A 22,300-nucleotide genomic window follows, 5' to 3' on the forward strand; every position below is an offset into this window, starting at 1 on the left:
AGGGGAAATGGATTGTATGGAAGAGGAAGTTGGATATGAGGGAGAGAGTAAGAAGAGGCAGAAGAGGCAAGGCAGTAGGAGGGAGATGGACATCAAGGTTACATCGAGGGATTAACATAAGGGAAGGTTTCTTTGGAATGATAGTGCTTGGCAGGAATACTGACTTGTGGGAGACAGAGTTGAGGGGAGGGAGAAGCAAAGGATTGAGGTGAAGTGTGAGACGGAGCGAGAAAAGGACGGAAAGGGGTAAGTTGAGTGGTTATGAGGAGGATGGGAGCAAAACAAGACAGGGAAGGGAAAGGTTATAAGACACTGATGAGTTCCAAAGTAACAGGAGGATCAGTGCCCGAGAAGGGAGTTACTGGTGGGAAAGAAGGGCTGCATTAATGGAGGGAGTTGGCGCTAAGGATACTTTGCTATAACAGGGGACCTTTTGGGAAAGGAAGTCAAATAAGGTACTAGAGAGGGTAAAGTGGTTGAAGGACTTGTGGAGATGTGGATTCAATAGAGGTAAAATGGTGGGACAAGGCACGGCAGAGAATGGAAGTAAAAGGTGTGCACAGAGTAAGAAGTGTAAAGGAAGATATAAGTAGTGTAAGAGAAACAAGTCTAACGAATGCGTGGGTAGGAGGACTTGAATAGAGTAATGAAAGGGAGTGGGAATGGAGCTGGTGAGGGAGGGAATGAGAGGGGAACGACAACGGAGAGAGTGCAATTATAGAGGTGAAGCGAGAAGGGCAGGTGAGTAGAGGGAATTAGAGGGAAAGAAAGGAAGGCTTGGGAAAGGGTGGATAGGAGAAATGGTATACAGTGGAGGGCGAGGGGGCGGTGAAGGACAGCTAGGAAGGAAGAGTTGATGCATCAACAGAGGTAAGTCAAAATGTAGTGAATGAATCCTGAAGGGACGGAGGGAATACTGGATTGGATACTAGGTGGTGGCCTAGGGAACTGAAAGAAGGGATAAAGGAGGGACATGCACGGATAAGGTTAAGGAAGATTGCTGCAAGGAACAAGAAGGAAAGTGAAGGAGATGTATGATAGAAATGAAAATGGAGCAGGATCCGGGTGGTGAGGAAGGGATGGAAGAAATAAGGAAGGAAAGGGGGCATGGGGAAAATTAAATGGGGAAGGAGAGAAAAGGGAGTGAATGGGGACAGGAGGACGGAAAAGAAGAGCAGGGCAAGAGGTAGCTAAGGAAAGGTAAGGGGGAGATATGAAGGATAGGAGAGGATGTGGTGGGAGGGGATGGGAGATAAAGGAGGAGGGAAGATGGGGAAGGGGCTGGGGAGCTATGCTATGATGGAAGGAAAAGGATGCTGGTGGAGAACAGCAAGGAAAGGGGAAGAGGTGGGTTAGGGAAAGGGAATGGATGGGAATAGAGTAGGGTAGAAAAGGCTAGTGATGGGGAAGGAAGGGAGATAGATATATAATTGAATACATAGGTGGACTTGAGGAAGGAATTGGCGTTCAAGGTCTTGGAAGAGAATAATGTTAGGCAAGTTAAAGGCAGGTAAGTGTAGTAGAGGAAGGGAAGGAAGGAAGAGATGCAAAAGGAAAGGAGATTGGAAGGGGAGAAAAAAGAATAAAGCGGGTGGGGAGACGGAGAATGTCATTTTTGGAGTTAAGGGTGTGTAGAGAAAGGCAGATAAGTTAATTGGGAAGGTAATGTTAAACACTCGGAGAGAAGGGATGGGAATGTTGGGGATAGGAGGGAAGAAAATTGAATAGGGAAAGCAGGGTTTGAAGCAAGGGGAATAAAAGAAGGTGAAGGATAGGAAAGGGTGCAGGAGGGAGGGAGAGTGGAAGGAATTGACAGATGTAGCTTAAGTAATGGAGGGATAATTTAGATAAAGGGAGTGGGTGGGAGGGCCGAATGGGTCAGGCTTGAAACGGGAGGTCAGGGATGGAATGTTGGAGAGAAAGGAAGCGAATGTGAGAGAAGGGGAGGGGTGGGGAAGGATAGGGGAGTGAAGATTAAGAGTGAGTAAAGAGAGGAGGGAGGGAAATGGGAGAAGAGACAAAGGGTAGGTTGTAACAAGAAAATGAATGAAGGCAGATGATAGAAGGGAGGAAAAGGGAGAGAAGATAAGACAAGAGCAAAGAGTAGACAAGAGAGTAGAAAGGGAGAGAATGGACGGAAATTGAGAAGGAAAATAGGTGAATGACTGGATGGTGAATGAAAGGAAATGCAAAAATAGAGGATAGAAGGTGTATGGAGGGAAGGCATGAAATTCTAAAAAAGAAATGAAAAGATTGCTGGGTGGTAGAACAAGTTTGAAGAAGGGAGTGGGAGAGGGGAAAAGAAGAGGTGAAGTGATTGGAGAGGACAGGTAGATTAGAAAAGGGGGTATAAGTGAAGAGAGTAGGTCTGGGAGGGAGGCAAGGGATAGGATAGGAGAAGGAATGGAGGGGATAGCTGAGAGGAGTGAAGGAAGGAAGAGAGCAGAAGTAAAGCAGTTAATAATAAGCTGGCTGGAAGCCCAGGGTAAGGAAGGAAAACGAGTGGAAGGGAATAGGCTGGAAGGAAGAGATAAAGATCGGAAAAGGGAAAAATTATAGAGGCTACAGTGGGACAGGGGAACAAGGAAGGAGAAAGAATAGGAAAGGGAAGGTGAAAGGGGTGTCAATGGGATGGGGAGGAAAGTGAACCATAGGGAAGGGATGGGGTATGTAATGAAAGAGAAAAGGAGAGAAGGGGAAATGAGGACAAAGGAATAAGGGAGGTAAACATGAGTGTGAAACAAGTATGGGAATGGAAAGCAAGGGGGCATGGAGATGGAGTGGCAGGGGAGGAGGAGAGAGTAAAGCAGGGTTGGGAATAAAGAAGGCTGTGAAAGGGATAGCAAAACTGAGGGAAAGGGGGAGTGAAGATGGAACTGAAGGGTGGGGAAGGGCTGGGGTAGGAAGTGTAAAGTAGGTGAAAACAGAGGAGAAAAAGAAATGGAGGAGAGGGAAGGAAATGGGAGAGAAAAGGAAGAAAAGGATAGGGAGGGGATGGGGCAAAAGAGAAAAGGTGGAGGAGATGAGGGAAGCAGAGGGGATGGAATGGGAGCAAGGGAATTGGGAAGTAGGGAAGCAGATGGAGGAACAGCAAGAAAAGAGGATAGAAACACATTGGACAGAGAAAGAAATGTATGGGTTAGTGTGTGAAAGGAAAAAGTAAATCAGGAAAGTGTGGGAATGTAAAGGATTGGGAAGGGAAAGAAAATGGGCTGGGAACAGAAAGGGGGATTGGATGTGGGGTACATTAGGAAAGAATGGCTGTGGCTAGGGTACTCTGTGGCATGGAAGGGAGGACGAGGATGCACAGTAGGGGAAGGGGGGTGGTCTAGATAGTACAAGTAGGGAAAGAAGAGAATGGGGAAGGGATAGGGAAGCAGTGGGGTGGGGAAAGAATGGAAAGGTGAAGGGGAGAGGGTCAGGTATGGGTGGGATTGATAAAGGGAGTGGAAGCGGTGTAAAGGGGGTTTAGATGGAATGGAAATGTACAGGAGGTAAATGAAAGGAAAGAATGGTGGATGAGGGGGTATCAAAGGGAAAGTAATGCATTGGGGTGGGTAAGGGAGATGAGAAGAGGGAAGCCAGGAGTCAAAGCGGAGGGGAAGAAATGGGCATCGAGGGCAAGGGATTAAGGGGTGTAGAGTGAAATGGTTGGGATCGGGGGTGTAGGAAAAGAAAGGCAAAGGGGAAGAGAGGAAAGTGAGGAGGGATGTTGGGGATGAACTTGAAGAGTTGGTAATGGAGATACAAGGAGCCAGAAGGAATAGTAGCAAAGGGAGAAGAAACAAGAAATTCATTGGGAGTTCATTGGAAGGGATGGGGAAGAAAAGGAGAGGACAAGGAACAAGTAGAGAAGGGGAGGGGGCAAGGGGGAGAAGGAGAGAGGTAATGGTTAGGGAAAGTGGTTGTGCAGGGACAGGCAGTAATGACTAGGGATATGGAACAGAGGGAAGAAGAAAAGTAAATGAATAGCATACTAGAGGGTATAAATGAAAAGGGGAAGGGAATGGAGGGAAGCAAAAGGAAAAAGATGGATTGATAGGTAAGGGAGATTAGGTCGAGTTTAATGGAAATGGTGACAGGAAATGAAAGTCAAGAAGTAAATAAAAGGACGGAAATAGATAGGATGTGGAAGGAGCAGAAAGTACGAACGGAGAAAGGAAGGGTCAAGAAGGACATAGGCTAGAAAGGGTGAAGGGGTAGGTATGGAAAAGAATAGATAAGTAAAATTAAATGTGTGACATAGTTATAGGGATTTGCACCCACACTTCACCCATTTGTCTGTGGCTGTGTCATCCACATTTGTCTCCTGCCCTCTCGAGTATGCATCACGGGGTTGTCTTTCCTATGATTTTAAGGCATGCTGCTCTCTCACAATGAGCACATGCGCATGCAAAGTTGTTCCCTTCAGTGCCAGGGGGTGCCATGGTAATGTGTACTTTTTTTAGACTAAAAAACATTTTTGCCTTTGGTCATTTTTAGTTTCGATTGGTAGTGCCCGGCAGCTTCCCAAACAAAGCTTTGCAAAAGCCATGGTGAAACAAAACACGTGGAGGACCCCAGACCTATTGGCTTTGCCATTGCTAGTTATAAGCAAGGTTTCGAAAATTCCTTTAAATTTATTTGCTGCGTTATATTCGACTTCACTTGCCTATCATATTTGGCATCTGTGGCATTGCCTCAAAAGCGGAAATGAGGTCAGTATTCAGCCGGTGGCAAGAGTTTAAGCAGGGTTTAATTAATTCCTAATACCATCTGTTTAGAGTTGATTCGTTTAATTGAATAGTATTTACCGTATTGAGAGTTTCAGCCTCCGTTTCCTGACGCAGACGTACATGATGTGAATATAAGTGCCTCTTCATTATTGTGAAACTTGCACGCTTAATATCTTTCATTGTTGTCTGAAATGTTCATGGCATAATCAGATTATTTCCCTTTAGTCAACTTTTTTTTCCCTTGAAAGTCATCTAGGGTCAGGGAAAGAGAAAAAATAATAAAACCTGGTTCCATGTCTTCACTTGGCAGGCGTTGAACAGTTTGATGTCTCTGATGACGCTCTTGGGGCCCAAGCACATCAGTTCCGTGAGAGTGAAAATGATGACCACACTTCGGACGGGGCTCAGATACAAGGATGACTTCCCAGAGCTGTGCTGCAAGTAAAGTATCAAACACGTTTTTGCAAATCATTTGCAAACAAATTGGAAAAACGTGACAATGGGAACCTGCACCACACATGCAGCTAAACTTGGCATGAAATTGTAAAATCATTGTAGATCGGGATAAAAACTTCTGCTTGTTATTCCAGGCTTTAATTGGTTTCAGAAAGCTTCCTGTTTCCATTACAAGGCACTAGACTGCCTGAATGACCTGGCGTTTTGAAACTTAGAAGGCGCCAGCTACTGGCTATCGGTACATCTGCTTCAGTTTATGTTAACCATCTCAGTTCCTTTTATGCTTTCTTTCTACAAGCCGAAAGGCAAATCCGTTCAGTTACAATGTAATTTTTATTAGAGTTTTGTGACTTTTAATTTTCTTGGGTTCGTTCTCTTTTTTTAGGTCGAGCCTAGGCAGCGTGCAAGCGCTGTGTCTCGACATGTTGTAATCTACAACTGTGGGCTTGCATCACGCCCATCTCACGCCCATCATTTTAATTTGTTCCTTGGCCTGCCTTTCAAAATTCCCTGGATTTTGTAGGTAAAAGCTTTGTTTGTCCCGCCTTGAGGCTGCTTTGTTACCGCCTTTGAGACAGACCCTGTGATATGGATTATTGCACGATCGGCCATATACCTTAGTGTGTTTCACTACTTTTTTTTTTTTTATGTCAAGCGCGCAAAGTGCTCTGTACCATATATAATCTCTCTGTGGGCTTTTAACCACGCCCATCAGTTTGGTTGGTTAGTGGGCTTGCCTTTTGCCTTTTAAAGTTTGCTTGATTTAATTAGTGAAAGATATGTATACGTCATGCCTTTTCCGATGTGTAGCCCGCCTCGAGCGTACCGGCCAACTACTGAAAACATACGAGGCTCCATGTTTTCGGTATGGTTTCTGGACTACTTTTTCTCTTCTAATTTGTAGGCAGCACGATCTCGCTGGGCAGTAGTCAAGCACTTCGCATGACATCTACCTTGTTACATGGATATTTGCACTTTTGCCGGTTACATGGATATTTGCACTTTAGCCAATACGTTTCACTCCGAGCAAACATCGGTTTCCTTTTGTGTGCCTGCTTTGCAGTCATGGCGGCCGTCAGCTCACTTGTGTGAAACTGTTTTACTTTTCATTTTCACTTTGTGGCAAGAAAAGTCTGGTTAGGAGTTTACAACCTTATTAGCTTTAACTCGAGCAAACACGAGACCCATTGCATAGCAAATGCTTGTTTCTTTTGCCTCACCTCTTCGTGCTGAGTGGCCGTATGTTGTGTCTTCCTCTTCCTTGTTTTCAGCATGCCGCTGTTTATTTGTGATGTCTGCACCCAAAGGCTGCAAGCTGGAGGGGAGTTCTTTCTTATTTATTAAAAAAAAAAAATTCTAGGGTTCATATAGCGCAAACTCAGTCGGAACAGCTCTTTACATGAAAACGTGAAGTTTCATGTAGCACAAATTCGATTGGAGGAGCGCTTTACATGCCTGTCGCATAGGCTCTCATTATTCTAATGAGACTACTGGATTTTGAGCGGCAGAATCGCCTGTGGTGTGGGAGACCTAGTCTTACACACTACAGGTGACACCTGTTGCCCCAATCCGGGCTTTGCTCTGGCTAACTAGCACTGCCTCATCTCCACCCAAGAGCAGGGATGATTGGGCAGCCGAGTGCATTAGATATTTGAATTTCTCAGGGAAACCGTGGTCACTCAAGTCTCATCCGTTTCTCTCCGTTACATTAATCTCACATACACAATGACAAACAGAGGCAGTATATGTTTCAATAAGATTTTAATAAAGCAACTGCATCTTAGATAGCAAAGCATGTGCTGCAATAACCAGGAGGATACAGCATGACCAGATTAAAATGGTGACATGGAGAGTAAAGCATAGAAATAACGCTACCATTTTGTCACTAGAGTCAATAGACTAATTCCTACCTAGGCTATGATAGAGCACAGCGTGTTAAGCTCTAATTCTGCCCTTCAGGTTCCTCTGGGAAGACATCATCCCCCATACCAGAGCAAAGGCCTGAAGTCTGCATAAGCAGCTGTAGCAAAGCGTTCAGCAATTAGCATACAGTTGTGGTTCTCTGTCTGGAATCTCCCTCTAATGTGTAAGGGACAGGGAAGTGTTTTTATAATAAAACAGCTGACGTTCTAAGAAAATGTCTACGTAAGGATGTGTGTTTTTCTGTGAATGTCAGAGACAAAACTTGTACCACGTTCACCGGCAACCTATCTTACTGCAGCCTTGAAAGAAGCACAGAGTGAGCAAGAATGTCTTGTTTGAGAACGCAGTGCTGGCCTAGGCAAAAACAGCTAGATAGAGAGAAATAAAACAAGACCACAAAAGTGGCTATTTTAAGAATAATAAAATGAAGCTGAAAAAATATATCTAGGTTAAAGTGCACAGCGGCAGGCCTACATGCTAAAATAACGTGCATGGATCTATAACTAAAATGGCTACACAACATGCCTATGTGAAGTTTCATATAGCTCAACCTCGATCTGAGGAGCGCTTTACATGAGTATCACTTATGTACAAGTTTAGCATTTGAGAAATATACAACCTGGAGCATTTAAAACAGAAAACAACCCACAGAAATCCTCAAAACAGCTCTCCCGGCAGCACAGCAGGAGAGCTGATGCTATAATATTCACTGTAGTCGGGATACTCGCCCCATAATGCTTTGTGGGGTTTTTCTTTGTTAAAACATGTTTGCCTAGAATTCAGCCTGTGGTGGTCCTACGACAATGGGACCACCACCAAACCGTTCAGCATGATTTGTTCTCTAGGTCTTGGTCATCTCTGGGTCTCCACACTAGTTTGGAGTATCCCAAAATATTAACCTCTCCCATCATTCAATGTCTTTTTAATCTCTCTCATGGCTGGAACTTTTGTTTTACTGCTTGGAGTAGTTTGTGTTTTAAGGGCCTTGTTTGTAATAGTATTGGAGTAGGCCTGAAAATGTGTAAGGCACTATGCCCTCTAGGAGTTACGTATATGGTTGCACTGCATTACTTTCTGCCATTCTGTTCTCTTGTTGTTTGCCCTCTAGGGTCTGACTATATGGTTACCTGACCATGTTTCTTAAAATGCTATTTATATTATGGTGTCCTCTAAGGGCTGTTCTGAGCATGGCAGTCAAGATACTACAATATTTGCTGCACTCGGAAAATCACCCCATAATGCTTTGCAGGGCATTCCTTTTACACAACATTTTTCCCCCATAACCCACTGTGTGGCGTCTTAGGACAATGGGACCACCATTGAAATGTTCAGCACTACAGGAAGGACTTTGGAGGATCAAAGATCACTTCTAACTCTGCCCACCATCTAAAATAATATAGAAGCTCAATGAATGCCAGGAAACTAGGCTTAGAAACCTAAACAGCATTGTTTCCTTAAGTTTCTTTACTTTCTGTTCACTAAGAAGTATTTTGCCCTGCTGGCAGCCGATGCTTATTTATATCTTTCAGCTCATCTTCATTATTAGGAGGCTCACTTTCTTGAACCAACAAGTCTTTCCTGGACATTTAGTTTCACTGATTATTCTTCCCAATTGCACTTTTCAAGATGTAAATTGCAAAAGGAAATACTTTAAAAGCATGGTATAAGGATCAGAATTGCTAGCCAAGTCACACCATTGTCACATCCTGGAATCAGACAACTTAACAACATCTACAACGTTCCAGAGTATGCATTCACTGTGTGCTGCTCTGTTCAGAATTGTTGACCAATATTATATGCATACCACACTTCAAGAATACTATATTATGTTATTACTACTTCAAAGCACCCATGACCCCTAAGGTTTCATGGCACTTCCTACTAGGTAACATATAGCTACACAACTAAATGCTAAATCTTTTGCTTGAAAAGCCACATTTTTGTTGTTCGTTGAACGCAAAGGAGTTGGATTCAGCCCTACGATGGTCTGGGAGACAGTTCCAGAGGTTAGGAGCACAAAAGGAGAAACTCCAGCTTCAAGAGCTAGTCGTGATCGCCTGAGGCACTCCACAACATAACATTAGCAGCAACAGTATTGGAGTACTTATCATAAAGTACAGTGAAATCATAAACGGAGTGTAAAAAAATAGCTGGTTTTGTTTTCTTACAAATTCCATTTCTGCGGTGGTGATGTACTTTGGCAGTTAGTCTTCAGACTGAGTTGCAGAGAAAAGGCTTGAGGTCTGGTGCTCACCTTTCTCCATTCCAAGTGCTGGGCTGCTTCTGTTACTGTAGCCGACCTCACATCCATCCCAGATGTAGACCTTATAATCTTCCACCAGTGTCTTGGCCTCCTGCACCTTAGCATTTGTATTGACAGCCAAACATAGCCAAACTCTCTAAAGCAGACACTGATATCAGACGGGGTTCCGTGGTTTACTGTGACTGATTCCCTCACAAAATCAAAATGAACCACCATTTTAAAGCTAGATGACTACTTTAAAGAAGATGCCCGATTACTGTATTGCACATTGTAAGAAGATGCAATAAGAAATCAATAGCTTGATGATTTGGTTGTAGTATGAACTGGCGAAGGAATGCATTGAGTTTAGCTGCACAGTGAGTTCGACAAAATCATGGGTGTTAGAAATGGGGTCTCTAGTTGGCAGTCGGTTTGCACCCTGTCCAAGTAGGGTCCCTCACTCTAGCCAGGATACGGGAGATACCCGCTCAGATAACCCTTGCTCACTCCCTTGGTAGCTTGGCACGAGCAGTCAGGCTTATCTCAGATGCAATGTGTAAAGCATTTGCACATAACACACAGTAATAAGTGAAAACACTACAAAAGGACACCACACCAGTTTCAGAAAAATAGCCAATATTTATCTATATAAAACAAGACCAAATATGATTAAAATCCAACATACAGTAAGAAAAATAGGAATTCTGCAAGATTTACTCAAAACTACAGTTCCTTGAAGTCGATAGCTCCACCTGGGGCTATGACGGCGTCGTGATCAACAAAACCAACAGTTCAGGCCGGCGTGGCATTATGGGCCAGCTACGGTGTCTGGAAGACCCGCAAACAGTACCTTGGATTTGCAGGGCATTGTTGCTGAAGCGTTGATGAAGCGCTGTCGTCGGTAGGCCCAAGCCAGCGGGACGGGATGGTGCTTCGTGACCCTCACGAGCGGTGTCCGCAGGCCACGGTGCAGGCAGCGGCACCGGTGTCAGCAGGAGCGTCGTCGTCGGGGATACCCAGGCTGCGATGTTAGCAGGTGATGCCGGAGTGCGGGGCCCACAGGTCGCGGTGCGAGCAGTGGCTTAGTGAAGTAGTCCGATGACAGCGTCGGTGCAAAGCAGGGCAATGCGACTCCGTGTGGCATCGGCAGGTCACGGTGCAGGCCAGCGGCGTCGTTGGTGGCGTCACAGTGGTTTCTCCTCTTGAACAGCACAAAACACACAGTTCCCAGTGCTGCAGGTCGAGGAAACTGAAGTCTTTGCTGTCCCTGAGACTTCCAACAGGAGGCAAGCTCTATTCCAAGCCCTTGGAGAATTTTCTCAAGAAGGACACACAGCAAAGTTCACCCTTTGCACTCTTTGCAGGCAGAAGCAGCAACTGCAGGCCAGTCCAGCAAAGCAACACACCGAAGGGACAGTACTCCTCCTTCAGCTCTTCTCCTGGGCAGAGGTTCCTCTTGAGTCCAGAAAGATTCTAAAAGTCTGGGGTTTGGGGTCGTCTTCTTATACCCAGTTCTGCCTTTGAAGTTGGCAAACTTCAAAGCAGTCTCAAGTGTTTGCAAGATCCTTCCTTGTCCAGGCCAGGCCCCAGACGCACACTGAGGGGTCAGAGACTGCATCGTGTGAGGGCAGGAACAGTCCTTTCAGGTATGAGTGACCACTCCTCCCATCCCCTCCTGCACAGATGGCTAATCAAGATATGCAGGCTACACCCCAGCCCCCTTTGTGTCACTGTCTAGAGGAGAGGTGTGAACAGCCCAACTGTCAAACTGACCCAGACGGGGAATCCACACACAGGCAGAGTCACAGAATGCATTAAGCAAGAAAATGCCTACTTTCTAAAATTGGCATTTTCAAACGCACAATATAAAAACCAAATTCACTAAAAGACGTATTTTTAAATTGTGAGCTCAGAAACCCTAAACTCCACATTTTTATCTGATCTCAAAGAGAATCTGCGCTTTAAGGATATTTAAAGGCAGCCCCCATGTTAACCTATGAGAGAGATAGGCCTTGCACAGTGAAAACCGAATTTGGCAGTATTTCACTGTTAGGAAATATAAAACACACTAGTATAGGTCCTACCTTACACATACACTGCACCCTGCCCATAGGGCTTCCTAGGGCCTAACTTAGGGGTGTCTTCCATGTAGTAAAAGGGAAGGTTGAGGCCTGGCAAGTGGGTACACTTGCCAAGTCGAATTGGCAGTTTAAAACTGCACACACAGACACTACAATGGCAGGTCTGAGTCATGTTTACAGGCTGCCAATGTGGGTGGCACAACCAGAGCTGCAGGCCCACTAGTAGCATTTGATTTACAGGCCCTGGGCACCTCTAGTGCACTTTACTAGTAAATCAAATATGCCAATCATGGATAAACCAATCAACAGTACAATTTCTATAAGGAGCACTTGCACTTTAGCACTGATTAGCAGTGGTAAAGTGCTCAGAGACAATAAACCAGCAAAAACAGACCTCAAAAAATAGAATAGGAGGAAGAAGGCAAAAAGTTTGGGGATAACCCTGCAAAAAGGGCCATTTCCAACAATGGGCAACTCAGTCATGGAGATAGTAAACAAGCATTGATGAGCCAAAAAGTCTGCTTGTGTTTTGAGTCCATTCTAAAATACTTGCAAATGCTGCTGCAATGAAAAATGTAACAAAAACTATTGATTTCTGTTCATAACACATCTATGAGATACATAATAGTGTGTGGAGATTCAATGTACTTTTGTGATGTAAAATAGTCCCTCATGCATGGGAATGCAGGCACTCCAGGGAAGGCTAAATGACAAAATATCACTCTCTGTACGTGTCTAAGAACTGGTAACAAGATTGTGCTGTCAAGCCAGACAGAAAAAACACACTAGTGAAACATTGGAGCTCTAAGCAGTAATCATTTTCAGTTCAAACAGTGTGACTGATTAATTTGACCTCTCGCTAAACTCTGTCGATGAGGACACCTTGCACATGGGCAAGACCTGTGCTTGGAGTGATAACTCTTCCAGGTTAGACATTAGCCCATAACCAGGGGCAATAGGCAAGTAGTTAGAATTGGGCTGGGGATGCCTGTGTTCCTGTTGAGAGGGATTGTGGCCTGGCAGTTCGAGGTAGAGTGTTCCCCATTGGAGCAGGATGAAGACTAATTTGTGTATGTTTGGTCCCTGTTAGTAGTGGCATTTTTACCTTGACTTGGTTGTGGTTACCTGACTGACAGTCATTCATCACAGTTTCAGATATTGTAGCCCCAGAGGAGGAAAGAAAGAGTGCTTGAAGAATACAGGGGAAGCACCTATAGGAAGCAGGGAATAAGATGTATAATGAAAAGCAGGCGACAAAAGAATATTTTCAGCTAAAATAAATATTACGTTTATGCCAGAATGTGGGGATACCTCCACCTGTAAATTGTTAGGGGGCCATATTAAGACCATAAACAAAGAGCAGGAAAGTGTCAAGAAGGAAGAAAGAAAAAAGGCATAGCCAGGGTGTCGGAAAATTGAAAGAAAACAAATGTAGTAAAAAATATTTTTCTCTTTCACAGTAAGCCTATAAGCATACCTAGTAGAAATAAAATTGACCAAACAGACTACTGGTAAATTGACTAAAACATGGCTAAATTTGGGGATTATCGTCATCCTCCACGATGCACTCCCCAACTACTATCTGTTGATGATTTATTTTTAGAAGAACATCTTTCATCTCCGAATATCCAGTTTGTTTAGTAGCTGCAAGGAATCAAAATAATTTGTCCAAAAGAAGGTGTATTTTTTACAAATTCCACCACTCTGTAGGAGTACTATATGCCAATGTAGTTTCATGATATGGGTGCCTTTTGATAAAATTAAATCACACCTACTGACCAAATACAAGGAGCATCCCGCTCTCCAGTAGTTCTCTCTGCCCCTATTTTTAGTCAAACTAAAGACAAACCATGCATTAGCAGTGACTTTAGCTAGCAAAAAAGCTAACATGTGCTAATGGTGATGGCAGTAATTTTATAATGCCTGGTATTGCTGTACCATGGAATATGTCCTTTTGAGGTGTTGTGGCTGTATAAGCTTCAGCTCAGAATGCCTGTGCCGATAAATAGACTAATCAGAAGGTCCATGCTAGTTAGTATGCCAATCATGATCACTTAACAAGCAGGACAGGCTCCTCAGAATTATTGTACATGTAAGTATACCTGTCATCATTGTATCTGGGTGATCCCATTGCATGTGCTGTGCTACTCCTACTGTTGTTGTTCCTCATTGTGCCACACGTCTATATGTGACCAATAACAGGCAACCTTACTCATGGGTGAGTTTGTGGAATGTAGCCCATATATGGATTGCGACTAGGTCACATTTCTGAAATATTGATAATACCACATTATGAATTCTAGAATGTGATGAGCATTCCGATATTTCTTTCTGTTTAGAGCTTGGGACTGTTTTGTGCGGTGCTTGGACCAGTCTTATCTTGGTTCCCTGCTGAGCCATGTTATTGTAGCTCTTCTGCCCCTCCTACAGATTCAGCCAAAAGAAACAGTGGCTGTGTTTCGGTACCTCATTGTTGAAAACAGGTAAGAGAAGAGGCGCTGATAACAAATCCAGAACCACAGCAGTGTAATCCTTTTATATGCATTAATGTTGTATTGCAGCACTCTTTTGGCTGTGTGCACGTGTGCAACAAAAAGTATGTACGAGGTTTGACGGATTTGTTTGGTTACCACACATCAATACTTACGCAACAAATTGCACCGCAGCTCATACAAAGACCGCTTCACGACACCACATCAGGCTCAACAATACAAACCACCCTTCCCACACGTTTGACATAGGGAGTATCATGTACTGTTATGGTATTCTGCCCTGGACTAATGTTGGGCATAGAAGTGTACTGGCACTGATTCTGGGGGGTCTCTGGTATTGTTACCTTGAAGAGTTAGGCCGAGGTTCTGACAAATACCTTGGTTGTTGCTGTTGTATATCAGCATTGATTATGAGGGCTACTGGAGAGGCGGATGTGTATGTGTGTGTGTGTGTGTGTGTGTGTGTGTGTGTATCTGTATACGTGGGTTCTGATTAGCAAAATTAAGTTTATGGGTTAGTGTGTGATGTGTGATGAGGTTGGAGAGGTGGTTGACGGTGGTGGCCCGAAGACGTACCAAAAATAGAATTTTACAGAAGTGGTGTGGGTATATATTTGGTGTAGGTACTGAAAATGGAGTGTGTGTCTCCATATAATTAACTTACTGCTTCCTTATATTTAATTTCCCTACAACACATTCCTAGAGATGCAGTGCAAGACTTTCTCCATGAAATCTATTTTCTGCCCGATCACCCTGAGCTGAAAGAAATTCAGAAGGTTCTTCAAGAGTACAGAAAGGTATGTTGAGGTATCGTAAGTTAACTTTATTTGCTTTACTGCAGTTTTATCCATACTACACATGAATGCTGGGCCTTTGGCATACACTGCATGTTATTTAGATACTAAAAAATAAGGCATAGGTATTTCAGGTTCAGCTTTGTGTAATAGCATGAATTTGCTGTTTTATGTTTCTGTCAACCAGAGAAGGCAATACATTAAGGTCTGAGTGGGGATTGGAGAACATGGCGGCGGGCTGAGGTGCCGGTTGCAGAGGGATCCGCAGACCTGGAGACAAAAAAGTAGAAATCACGAACTGACTTACCGTAGGCCGGGGAGCATTGGGGGAGTGTGATGGGAGATGTGGTATGGTTTTGGAGGTGGTAGCGGCAAGGATGTTGGAGTGTTGCGAGACGTCCGAGATCTGAGGCGAGCCACACCATTGCTGAGAGCAGCAGCAGACGTGCACCGAGGGAGAGAGGCGGCGGCAAGAATTTTGTTCCGGGGCAAAGGAGGCAGAGCTAGCACTAACTCAAAAGGTCGCAGCCTGGAAGAAGCAAGTGAAGGGATTTCCGTGTAAATGACAGTAGTAGGTACAAAAGGTGCCCAGAGAGGGGTAATTGATATTGATATTGTGGCAGCATCAGGAGGGTGTGCTTCCTTTTTCACTCAGCAATTGTTGGTGGGTAGGTCAAAGGGGTTACCTCTTCCCAAAAAAGGAGGAAAAGGAGGCTCCCGTTACCAGAGGGACACCAAGTCCCAGGATCCATCTTGCCTTGCTGACTGCTGGGGGAGCGGCCCCTTCATCGCGGGCGCTTATAGCACGCCTCACATCACCGCTGCCTGCTCCTGTTACCGGAGGGACACCAAGTCCCAGGATCCATCTTGCCTTGCTGACTGCTGGGGGAGCGGTCCCTTCATAGCGGGCGCTTATAGCACGCCTCACATCACCGCTGCCTGCTCCCGTTACCGGAGGGACACCAAGTCCCAGGATCCATCTTGCCTTGCTGACTGCTGGGGGAGCGGCCCCTTCATCGTGGGCGCTTATAGCGCGCCACACATCACCGCTGCGTCCTGCGCCCGTCAGCGCCTGGATGGGGCTGGGCCAGCCCCCCTAAGAAGGAAGTATTAATTTCTGCTGGCACGGTACGTGATTATTGGGTTTCTACATGTTTATTGACAATAGTGTTTGCAGTGGTTTGCTTTAAGGAAGGGTGCTGAACTGTAGCTCTTGGGCTAATCAGCCCCTTGAGTTCTTCCCATCTTTCACTGCATGCCACCACTAGTGGGAGTCTAAACGCTGGGCCAATATTCCTGAGTTTGTATTTAACAGAGATTTATGATATGGGGAAGCGGAAGGCTGCTGATGTACCAGCACCCCCATCAGGGGTTAAGAAATCCAAAAAACGGCCTGATAAGACCTTGGTTGGGCGTTGTGCCACAAACTCAAACCAATTTAAAACAATTGACTCTTTGTTTGAAGAGGTTGAGGCAATATTGAGGAGTCCTTTCATTGCTGCTCTCTCCAATCTAGATACCTCTCTGCCCAAGAAGATTCCTCACCTTTTCAAGAAAAAAACATCTATGCCCAGGATGGAGGTTGAGATTGATTTGCATCCCCCACCCCCCCCAAATTTCAGGATATACTCCCCTCTCCTCCAAAGAAGTCTCCGTCATCTTTAGCATCTGTGGAAATAGCAGGACGACTTCATGCTGAGGACGTCTTACCCCTTAGCTCCATGTCACCGTCTATTATTGATATTCCATGCTCCAATAGGTTTTCGGTTCTCTCCTCTAGCAACATAAGACCGGAATGCCCTCAAATTTTAACCGCAGATGGAACTAACAAGGGGATCCAGGCTTGCAAGGTGGGCAGTAATGAAGATTCCCAATTGGTAATCATCTCCCATAAACTGGATGATATTAAGTCATTATTGATAACACTTCTGAATAAAATCTCCGATCACAAAGACCAGAGGGGAGATGCCAAGGGTATTTCGGACGATGAGGTTGCTCTTAATCTCGATCCGGTAATAAGCACCAACGTTCCAAGTTTATCTAATTGTAATGGCAAAATGTCCTCCATTCCTATTTGCAACCGGGACAGGGGAACTAATGACAGACCATCCTGCCAGCCCATTAATAATACTAATGAGCGAACCTTTAAACCTGGTGCAAATAAATATGTATGCTCTGTTGGGCGGCGGGATTTAGGTACTGTTTGTCCTACAGTTTCTAACAAAGTCCATGGGAGATTTCTTAGAGCAGGTTTTCATGCAAGTCCCCCTTGAGCTTCTTCCTTTGATTTTGTGAGACCTATACAATCGCATGATCCGGAAGGAACATATGGACGAAGGAGGGATGGTAATTGCTTATACTTAACTGGGGTATCCAGATTGCCACAGGGTAACATAGAATCCAAGGATTCTCTCATTAATAAAGTAATCTTTTGGATACGTACACAAAGGAATTGTCTTTCTGTCATCCGGTCTGATATACAAGAGGTCCGTAGACATAATCAACAGGGGTCGGATTTTGATTTTATATCTATACTCTTTTATGACAGTACTATTGTCAACAACCTCATATCCTTTGATGCACGGACCAGTTCTCTAAGTTCCGGTAGGAAGTCGGTCCTTAGACTCTGCAGGCACCCTCCTGGAGACATGTTGTACAGGGGCTGCTACTCAACTGGAAATCAGGCAGATGGAGTCGCTATTCTACCAGCTCTCCATTTATAATCCAAGGTTGAGAATCATCCTCCTTCACTTTCCGATTTGGATTGACTATCTGTTTCTCATGCAAAAATGCCAACTACAACAAATGGAGAATGTCAGGAAGAATATAAAGGGAGTTTAATGACTGTATCTCAAACAAGAACTCAATCGGTGATCTCACAACCAAAACTTAATGTCATGTCCTGGAACATTGCAGGAATAGAATCAAAGCTAGATGATCCAGAATGGTTGGGCTTTGTTAACAATTACAATGTCTGTTTATTTCAGGAAACCTGGGCTGTGGAATCATACCGTCTAGAGGGTTTCACGTCTTATTTCTCTCCTGCCCAATCGGCTACTAGAGGATTTGGCAGATGCATAGGAGGACTTATGATCTCATTGAATAATAGGCTAGATTGCAATCATTCTGTGATTGAATTTATCTCTCATGATTTGTTGGGTATACAGCTTACATTTTGTCCTGGCTTTAACTGTATTAAATGTATATGCAAGGTCTGTTCCACGTACCACTGAATCTGAGATATTCACACATCTGTCTGAGTTTGTAGAGTCCTTAGATCCTTCAGGTTTTTTGATGATTTCAGGTGATTTTAACTGTTCTTTTGCACCTGATGGCACTATTAGTACCTTAATTAGTGAGGAAGATGAACTATGGGGTATCCCTCAACCCAAGGAAATGGTTCCATCTCCTGCATCGTGTGTATCTATGCAGTTGGCCTCACTCTGTTTAAAATATGGTTTGAGAGAATGCAACAGTCGCACTAGATCTGATCTAAATCGTGCTCTTACATTCAAGCGAGGGCTTTCTTTTAGCACTATCGATTACATTCTGGTGGATATCAGGCTTTGGTCAAGTACACTAGATATGGAAATCCTTTCTCGCCATGACAGTGATCATAATCCCTTGTGCCTTGTACTAACCAACCAAGCTTTTCTAGAAACGGGACACACAGAGATTACTAATGTTCCAATCCCTCGACTGAATCACAGACGAACTCGTGTTAGCTGGCAAAATGTGGCAGCAAATCCATATCAGATTAGGGATATTTATTTATCATTTCTAAATCTCTTTTCGGTTTTTGGGGAACAAGAGGTCGCTACTATACCTATTCTGACAATTCATACAGAATTGGTGGATACCATACGGGGTATTTTCTATAAAGAAACTCGCCTAAAGCGGTCACCTGATATCATCCCTTCTAACGAATGGTATAACAAGATTGCGCTCTAGCATGATCTAATTTAAAAGAAGCATTAAAAAACCTCATTCAAGAAGGTATTGTGGATGCTAGATCTAAATATGCTAAGGCCCTGAAACAAGCAAAAAAAAAGCTGGGAAGACGAAATCTGGCAGAGGTTATTGGTTGCTGTTAAAAATAAGGATGATGGTTCTTTTTGGAGACTGCTGGCTTGCAGATCGAGAGGGGGAAATGACTCCATCAGCTTATATATTCAACCTGATAGATGGGTGACCCATTTCTCTGAAATGTATGCCTATCCTATATTGCATGACCCAAGGTTATCAGATATGTTGATGATGTAGCGTTTTCAAATAGCTCCTCTGAGAACATTGTCTTTTCTATAGCTGCAACAACTTATGCTATTAATTCTCTGAGGCCAGCTAAAGCCCCTGGCCCTGATAAGATACCTGGGGATCTGTTTAAATCTGAGCCCACTACACTATGTGGGCATGGTATATCAATTTATTGTCCAATGCTATAGCAGCAGGTGGTCCCAATCCTGATTCATGGCATGGTGCAGAAATAATCCCTCTTTACAAGAAAGGCGATGTAGGTTTGCCAGCGAACTATCGACCGATTAGCCTTATTGATATTCTTCAAAAGATCTTTGCAAAACAAATTTTGGCCAGACTTACGGAATGGGTTTTGAAGAACCAGATATTATCCCCTCTACAGGCTGGATTTCGTTAAAAAACGAACACTATGGACCAAGTCTTTAGGCTGTCACTATTATTCTGGAAGTATGTCACCTTAGTCAGACAGAAATTATATGTGGCGTTTGTAGACCTGAGATCTGCTTTTGATCTTGTGCCAAGAGAGAAACTGTGGGGAGTTTTGAACAAAATTGGTACCCCAGAGAACTTATTACATTTAATCCAAAGATTGCACGAGAATACTTATGCTCAAGTAAGATGGGGTAACCAGGGGGAACTCACTGACAGAATAGATATCAGGAGAGGGGTATGACATTGTTCATCAATGAGGTAGTGCAAGTTATTACTAATTGCCAAAATTATGCACCCTCTTTGAATAACACAAAAATCCTGATTCTGCTATTCGCTGATGATTCTTTCTTGATCTCCTGAACACCGATGGGCCTACAGGTATTAATGGATAGGTTTAGCTTGTTTTGTGATGACTTTGGGTTGGAGCTTAATCACACCAAAGCTAAAATTATGACCATGGGACGTGGTCCCACCAAAGGATATACAACCCTTCACAAAGGGACTCCATTGAGCAAGGTTTGCTCCATTGATTATCTGGGGGTCAGAATTAGTAAGGAAATGCAGTGGGAGGCCCAGATTAATAAAATCTCAGCCCTCCTGGCACATAGATCTGGGGCAATTCTGCGCTTCCACAAGTCGACCATCGAGAGACTAGTCACTCCAGCAGTAAAAATGTATCGGGCAAAGGCTCAGAGTGCTGTGGCTTACGGGGCAGAAGTCTGGGGATACTCAAATGCTGGTAAACTTTCAATAGGAGAAAATAATTTTGTAAGATCACTCTTGGCTTGTCCACATAATACTCCTTTGTTACCAATGTTTTGGGACCTCAGACTTGCACGTATCTCAGACATTATAGCTTTAAGACCGCTGCTTTTCTGGGTACGTGTTTGGACTACTCCTGAGCTCCTCACATATAAGGAATCCATCCAAGATATTTTAGACAGACCTAACGTGCTTACTATTCCTTGGTTTAAACACATATCAAAATGGTTTTACATTCTGTGTCTTAGTAACTACTGGAGCCATCCTTACAATTTAAGGAAAGAGCAGAAGAAGCATCTAAAAACAGCTTATTTGGGCGTATGTCAGGGGAAACTACCTGCTTCATTTGTCTCATGGCAGATTGACTTCTCAATTTCTTGACACCAAGTGGCATCCGTGTTTTGAACTGTTTATGGATCTTATTACTGATCCATTAAGCAAGAGTTTGTATCTTCAGTTCAGATATGGATGCCTACCTCTTAAATCTTTTGGCAATAGGCAGGATTCTGCTCCGAGAACTGATTTATGCCCTAGTTGTAGCACTTCTCCGGAAACCATTGTGCATTTTCATATGCCCAGCATATAGGATTGCCCGTCAGAGGTGGCTACGCCCAGTTTGTAAGAACATGGGGATCAGATGTTGTATAGATGCTTTAAGGATTATGATGAGGGACACATCCTGTCCCCTGTTCTGTGCAGTTAGCAAGTTCCTTGCGGCTGCATGGCATATACAAATTTGCCAGTCAACAAATTCTTCTTGATTATTATGAGGCCCTATGATTAGGGTGTTAGTTCGCTGGATGATATTTTGGCTATCTTGAGGAACAAGGTTTAGGTAGTTATGCACTGTGTGAAGAGAAATACCTCCTTGATTTTAGTATTTATGTTTTTATACTTTTATGTATTTTTGAATGTAAGATATTTATGATTTTAAATTTTATTCTTGTATTGTGTGATTTATGCTTTGATGGTTTAAATTAACTGAATAAAGCGATGTGTTGATGATGATGAATACATTAAGGTTACATTTCTGCAACCCCAATATCTTTCTCAATCAAGAAAATAGAAAAAACATCTGCTGGCTGGTTCACTGTTGAGGATTCCATATTTTTTAAGGTTTTACTTGTGATTGATGTGGCTGCAATATATTAAAACACATGAGGCAATTTGTACTGGCCCAATAATGTTGATGAGATGTAGGCTATGCATACATCAACTGTGTTTATTAGTAGATTTGTTGATTGATGCAGTTGATGGGAATGTTAGTAGTTGCATCTTATCATGCTATCATATTTAGTGGGTCAGTGGTTTCTTTGGCTTGATGGATTCTCTCCGAATCTCTGATTGCTCTTAACTAGAGCATTTTTATAACAAAGTAGAACAGTTAAATCGCGATTAAGCTAATAAAACCTGTTCCTTTTGATGAATACAAATAAGGTTACTTGATTCAATTTAGTCAATCTGCCTTCAGATATTGGTCTATATGTTCAAGGTCATGGTCCATGAGTACGCATATGTGCATAAAAAGGTGGGGGCATTGAAAATTTAGAAATTTGCAGACATAAAGTTTCATTCTATTAATATTTTATGAGGTAATGCAATATCAGCAAAGTTTTTTTATAAAGGTGATTTCTGGTCTTTCAGGTGTACGAGAAGTTCCCATGCTCTGGAGTTGTATAGGTTTTTGGAGGTGTAATGAAACACTTTTTGCACATCTGCTGAAATGAAGCACCCCGCTCACCACATTGCATAATATTTAATTTATGTATTTTTCCACATGGATGCGATTGTCTTAGTGACTGTGTCTTTATGTATCTAAATTAGGGGCAATGCCGCATAGTTAGCTTCTGATTTAAAAATAATGTTAAGTTATGCAATACAAATTAGGTTTGTGATTAGGTGAATATGAAGTGTCAAAGGTTATCTCTGCAGCTATTGCAGGGCCAGCATTCGTCTGATGGGGTAACTTTTAATCATTCTTAGGGTGTTGTAGTGAAAGGTTGTGTCTGTGGTTGCTGCAGATTGACTTGCTTCACTCATGGAGATGTAATTTGAATTGTGAACGGAAGAGCTTTAACTAAACTGTAGGTCCCAAGCCAAATCTAATCTCCTATCCTCAATGAGACTTCCTTATATCATTGTATCCTAT

The 22,300-nt window shown here is 43.4% G+C and overlaps 1 protein-coding gene across 2 annotated transcripts in view; it reads left to right on the top strand.

The window, feature by feature from the left end:
• Positions 1-22,300, top strand: part of ATR (ATR serine/threonine kinase) — a 488,241-nt gene that overhangs the window by 198,553 nt on the left and 267,388 nt on the right. For both annotated transcript variants that reach the window (XM_069213920.1, XM_069213921.1), the window contains exons 18-20: positions 5,026-5,156; positions 13,757-13,900; positions 14,613-14,706. In XM_069213920.1, the coding sequence (XP_069070021.1) occupies positions 5,026-5,156; positions 13,757-13,900; positions 14,613-14,706 (369 nt within the window). The remainder of the gene's footprint in view (positions 1-5,025; positions 5,157-13,756; positions 13,901-14,612; positions 14,707-22,300) is intronic.

This window comes from Pleurodeles waltl, chromosome 11 (assembly GCF_031143425.1).
Source record: "Pleurodeles waltl isolate 20211129_DDA chromosome 11, aPleWal1.hap1.20221129, whole genome shotgun sequence".
In the NCBI taxonomy this organism is placed as follows: domain Eukaryota; kingdom Metazoa; phylum Chordata; class Amphibia; order Caudata; family Salamandridae; genus Pleurodeles; species Pleurodeles waltl.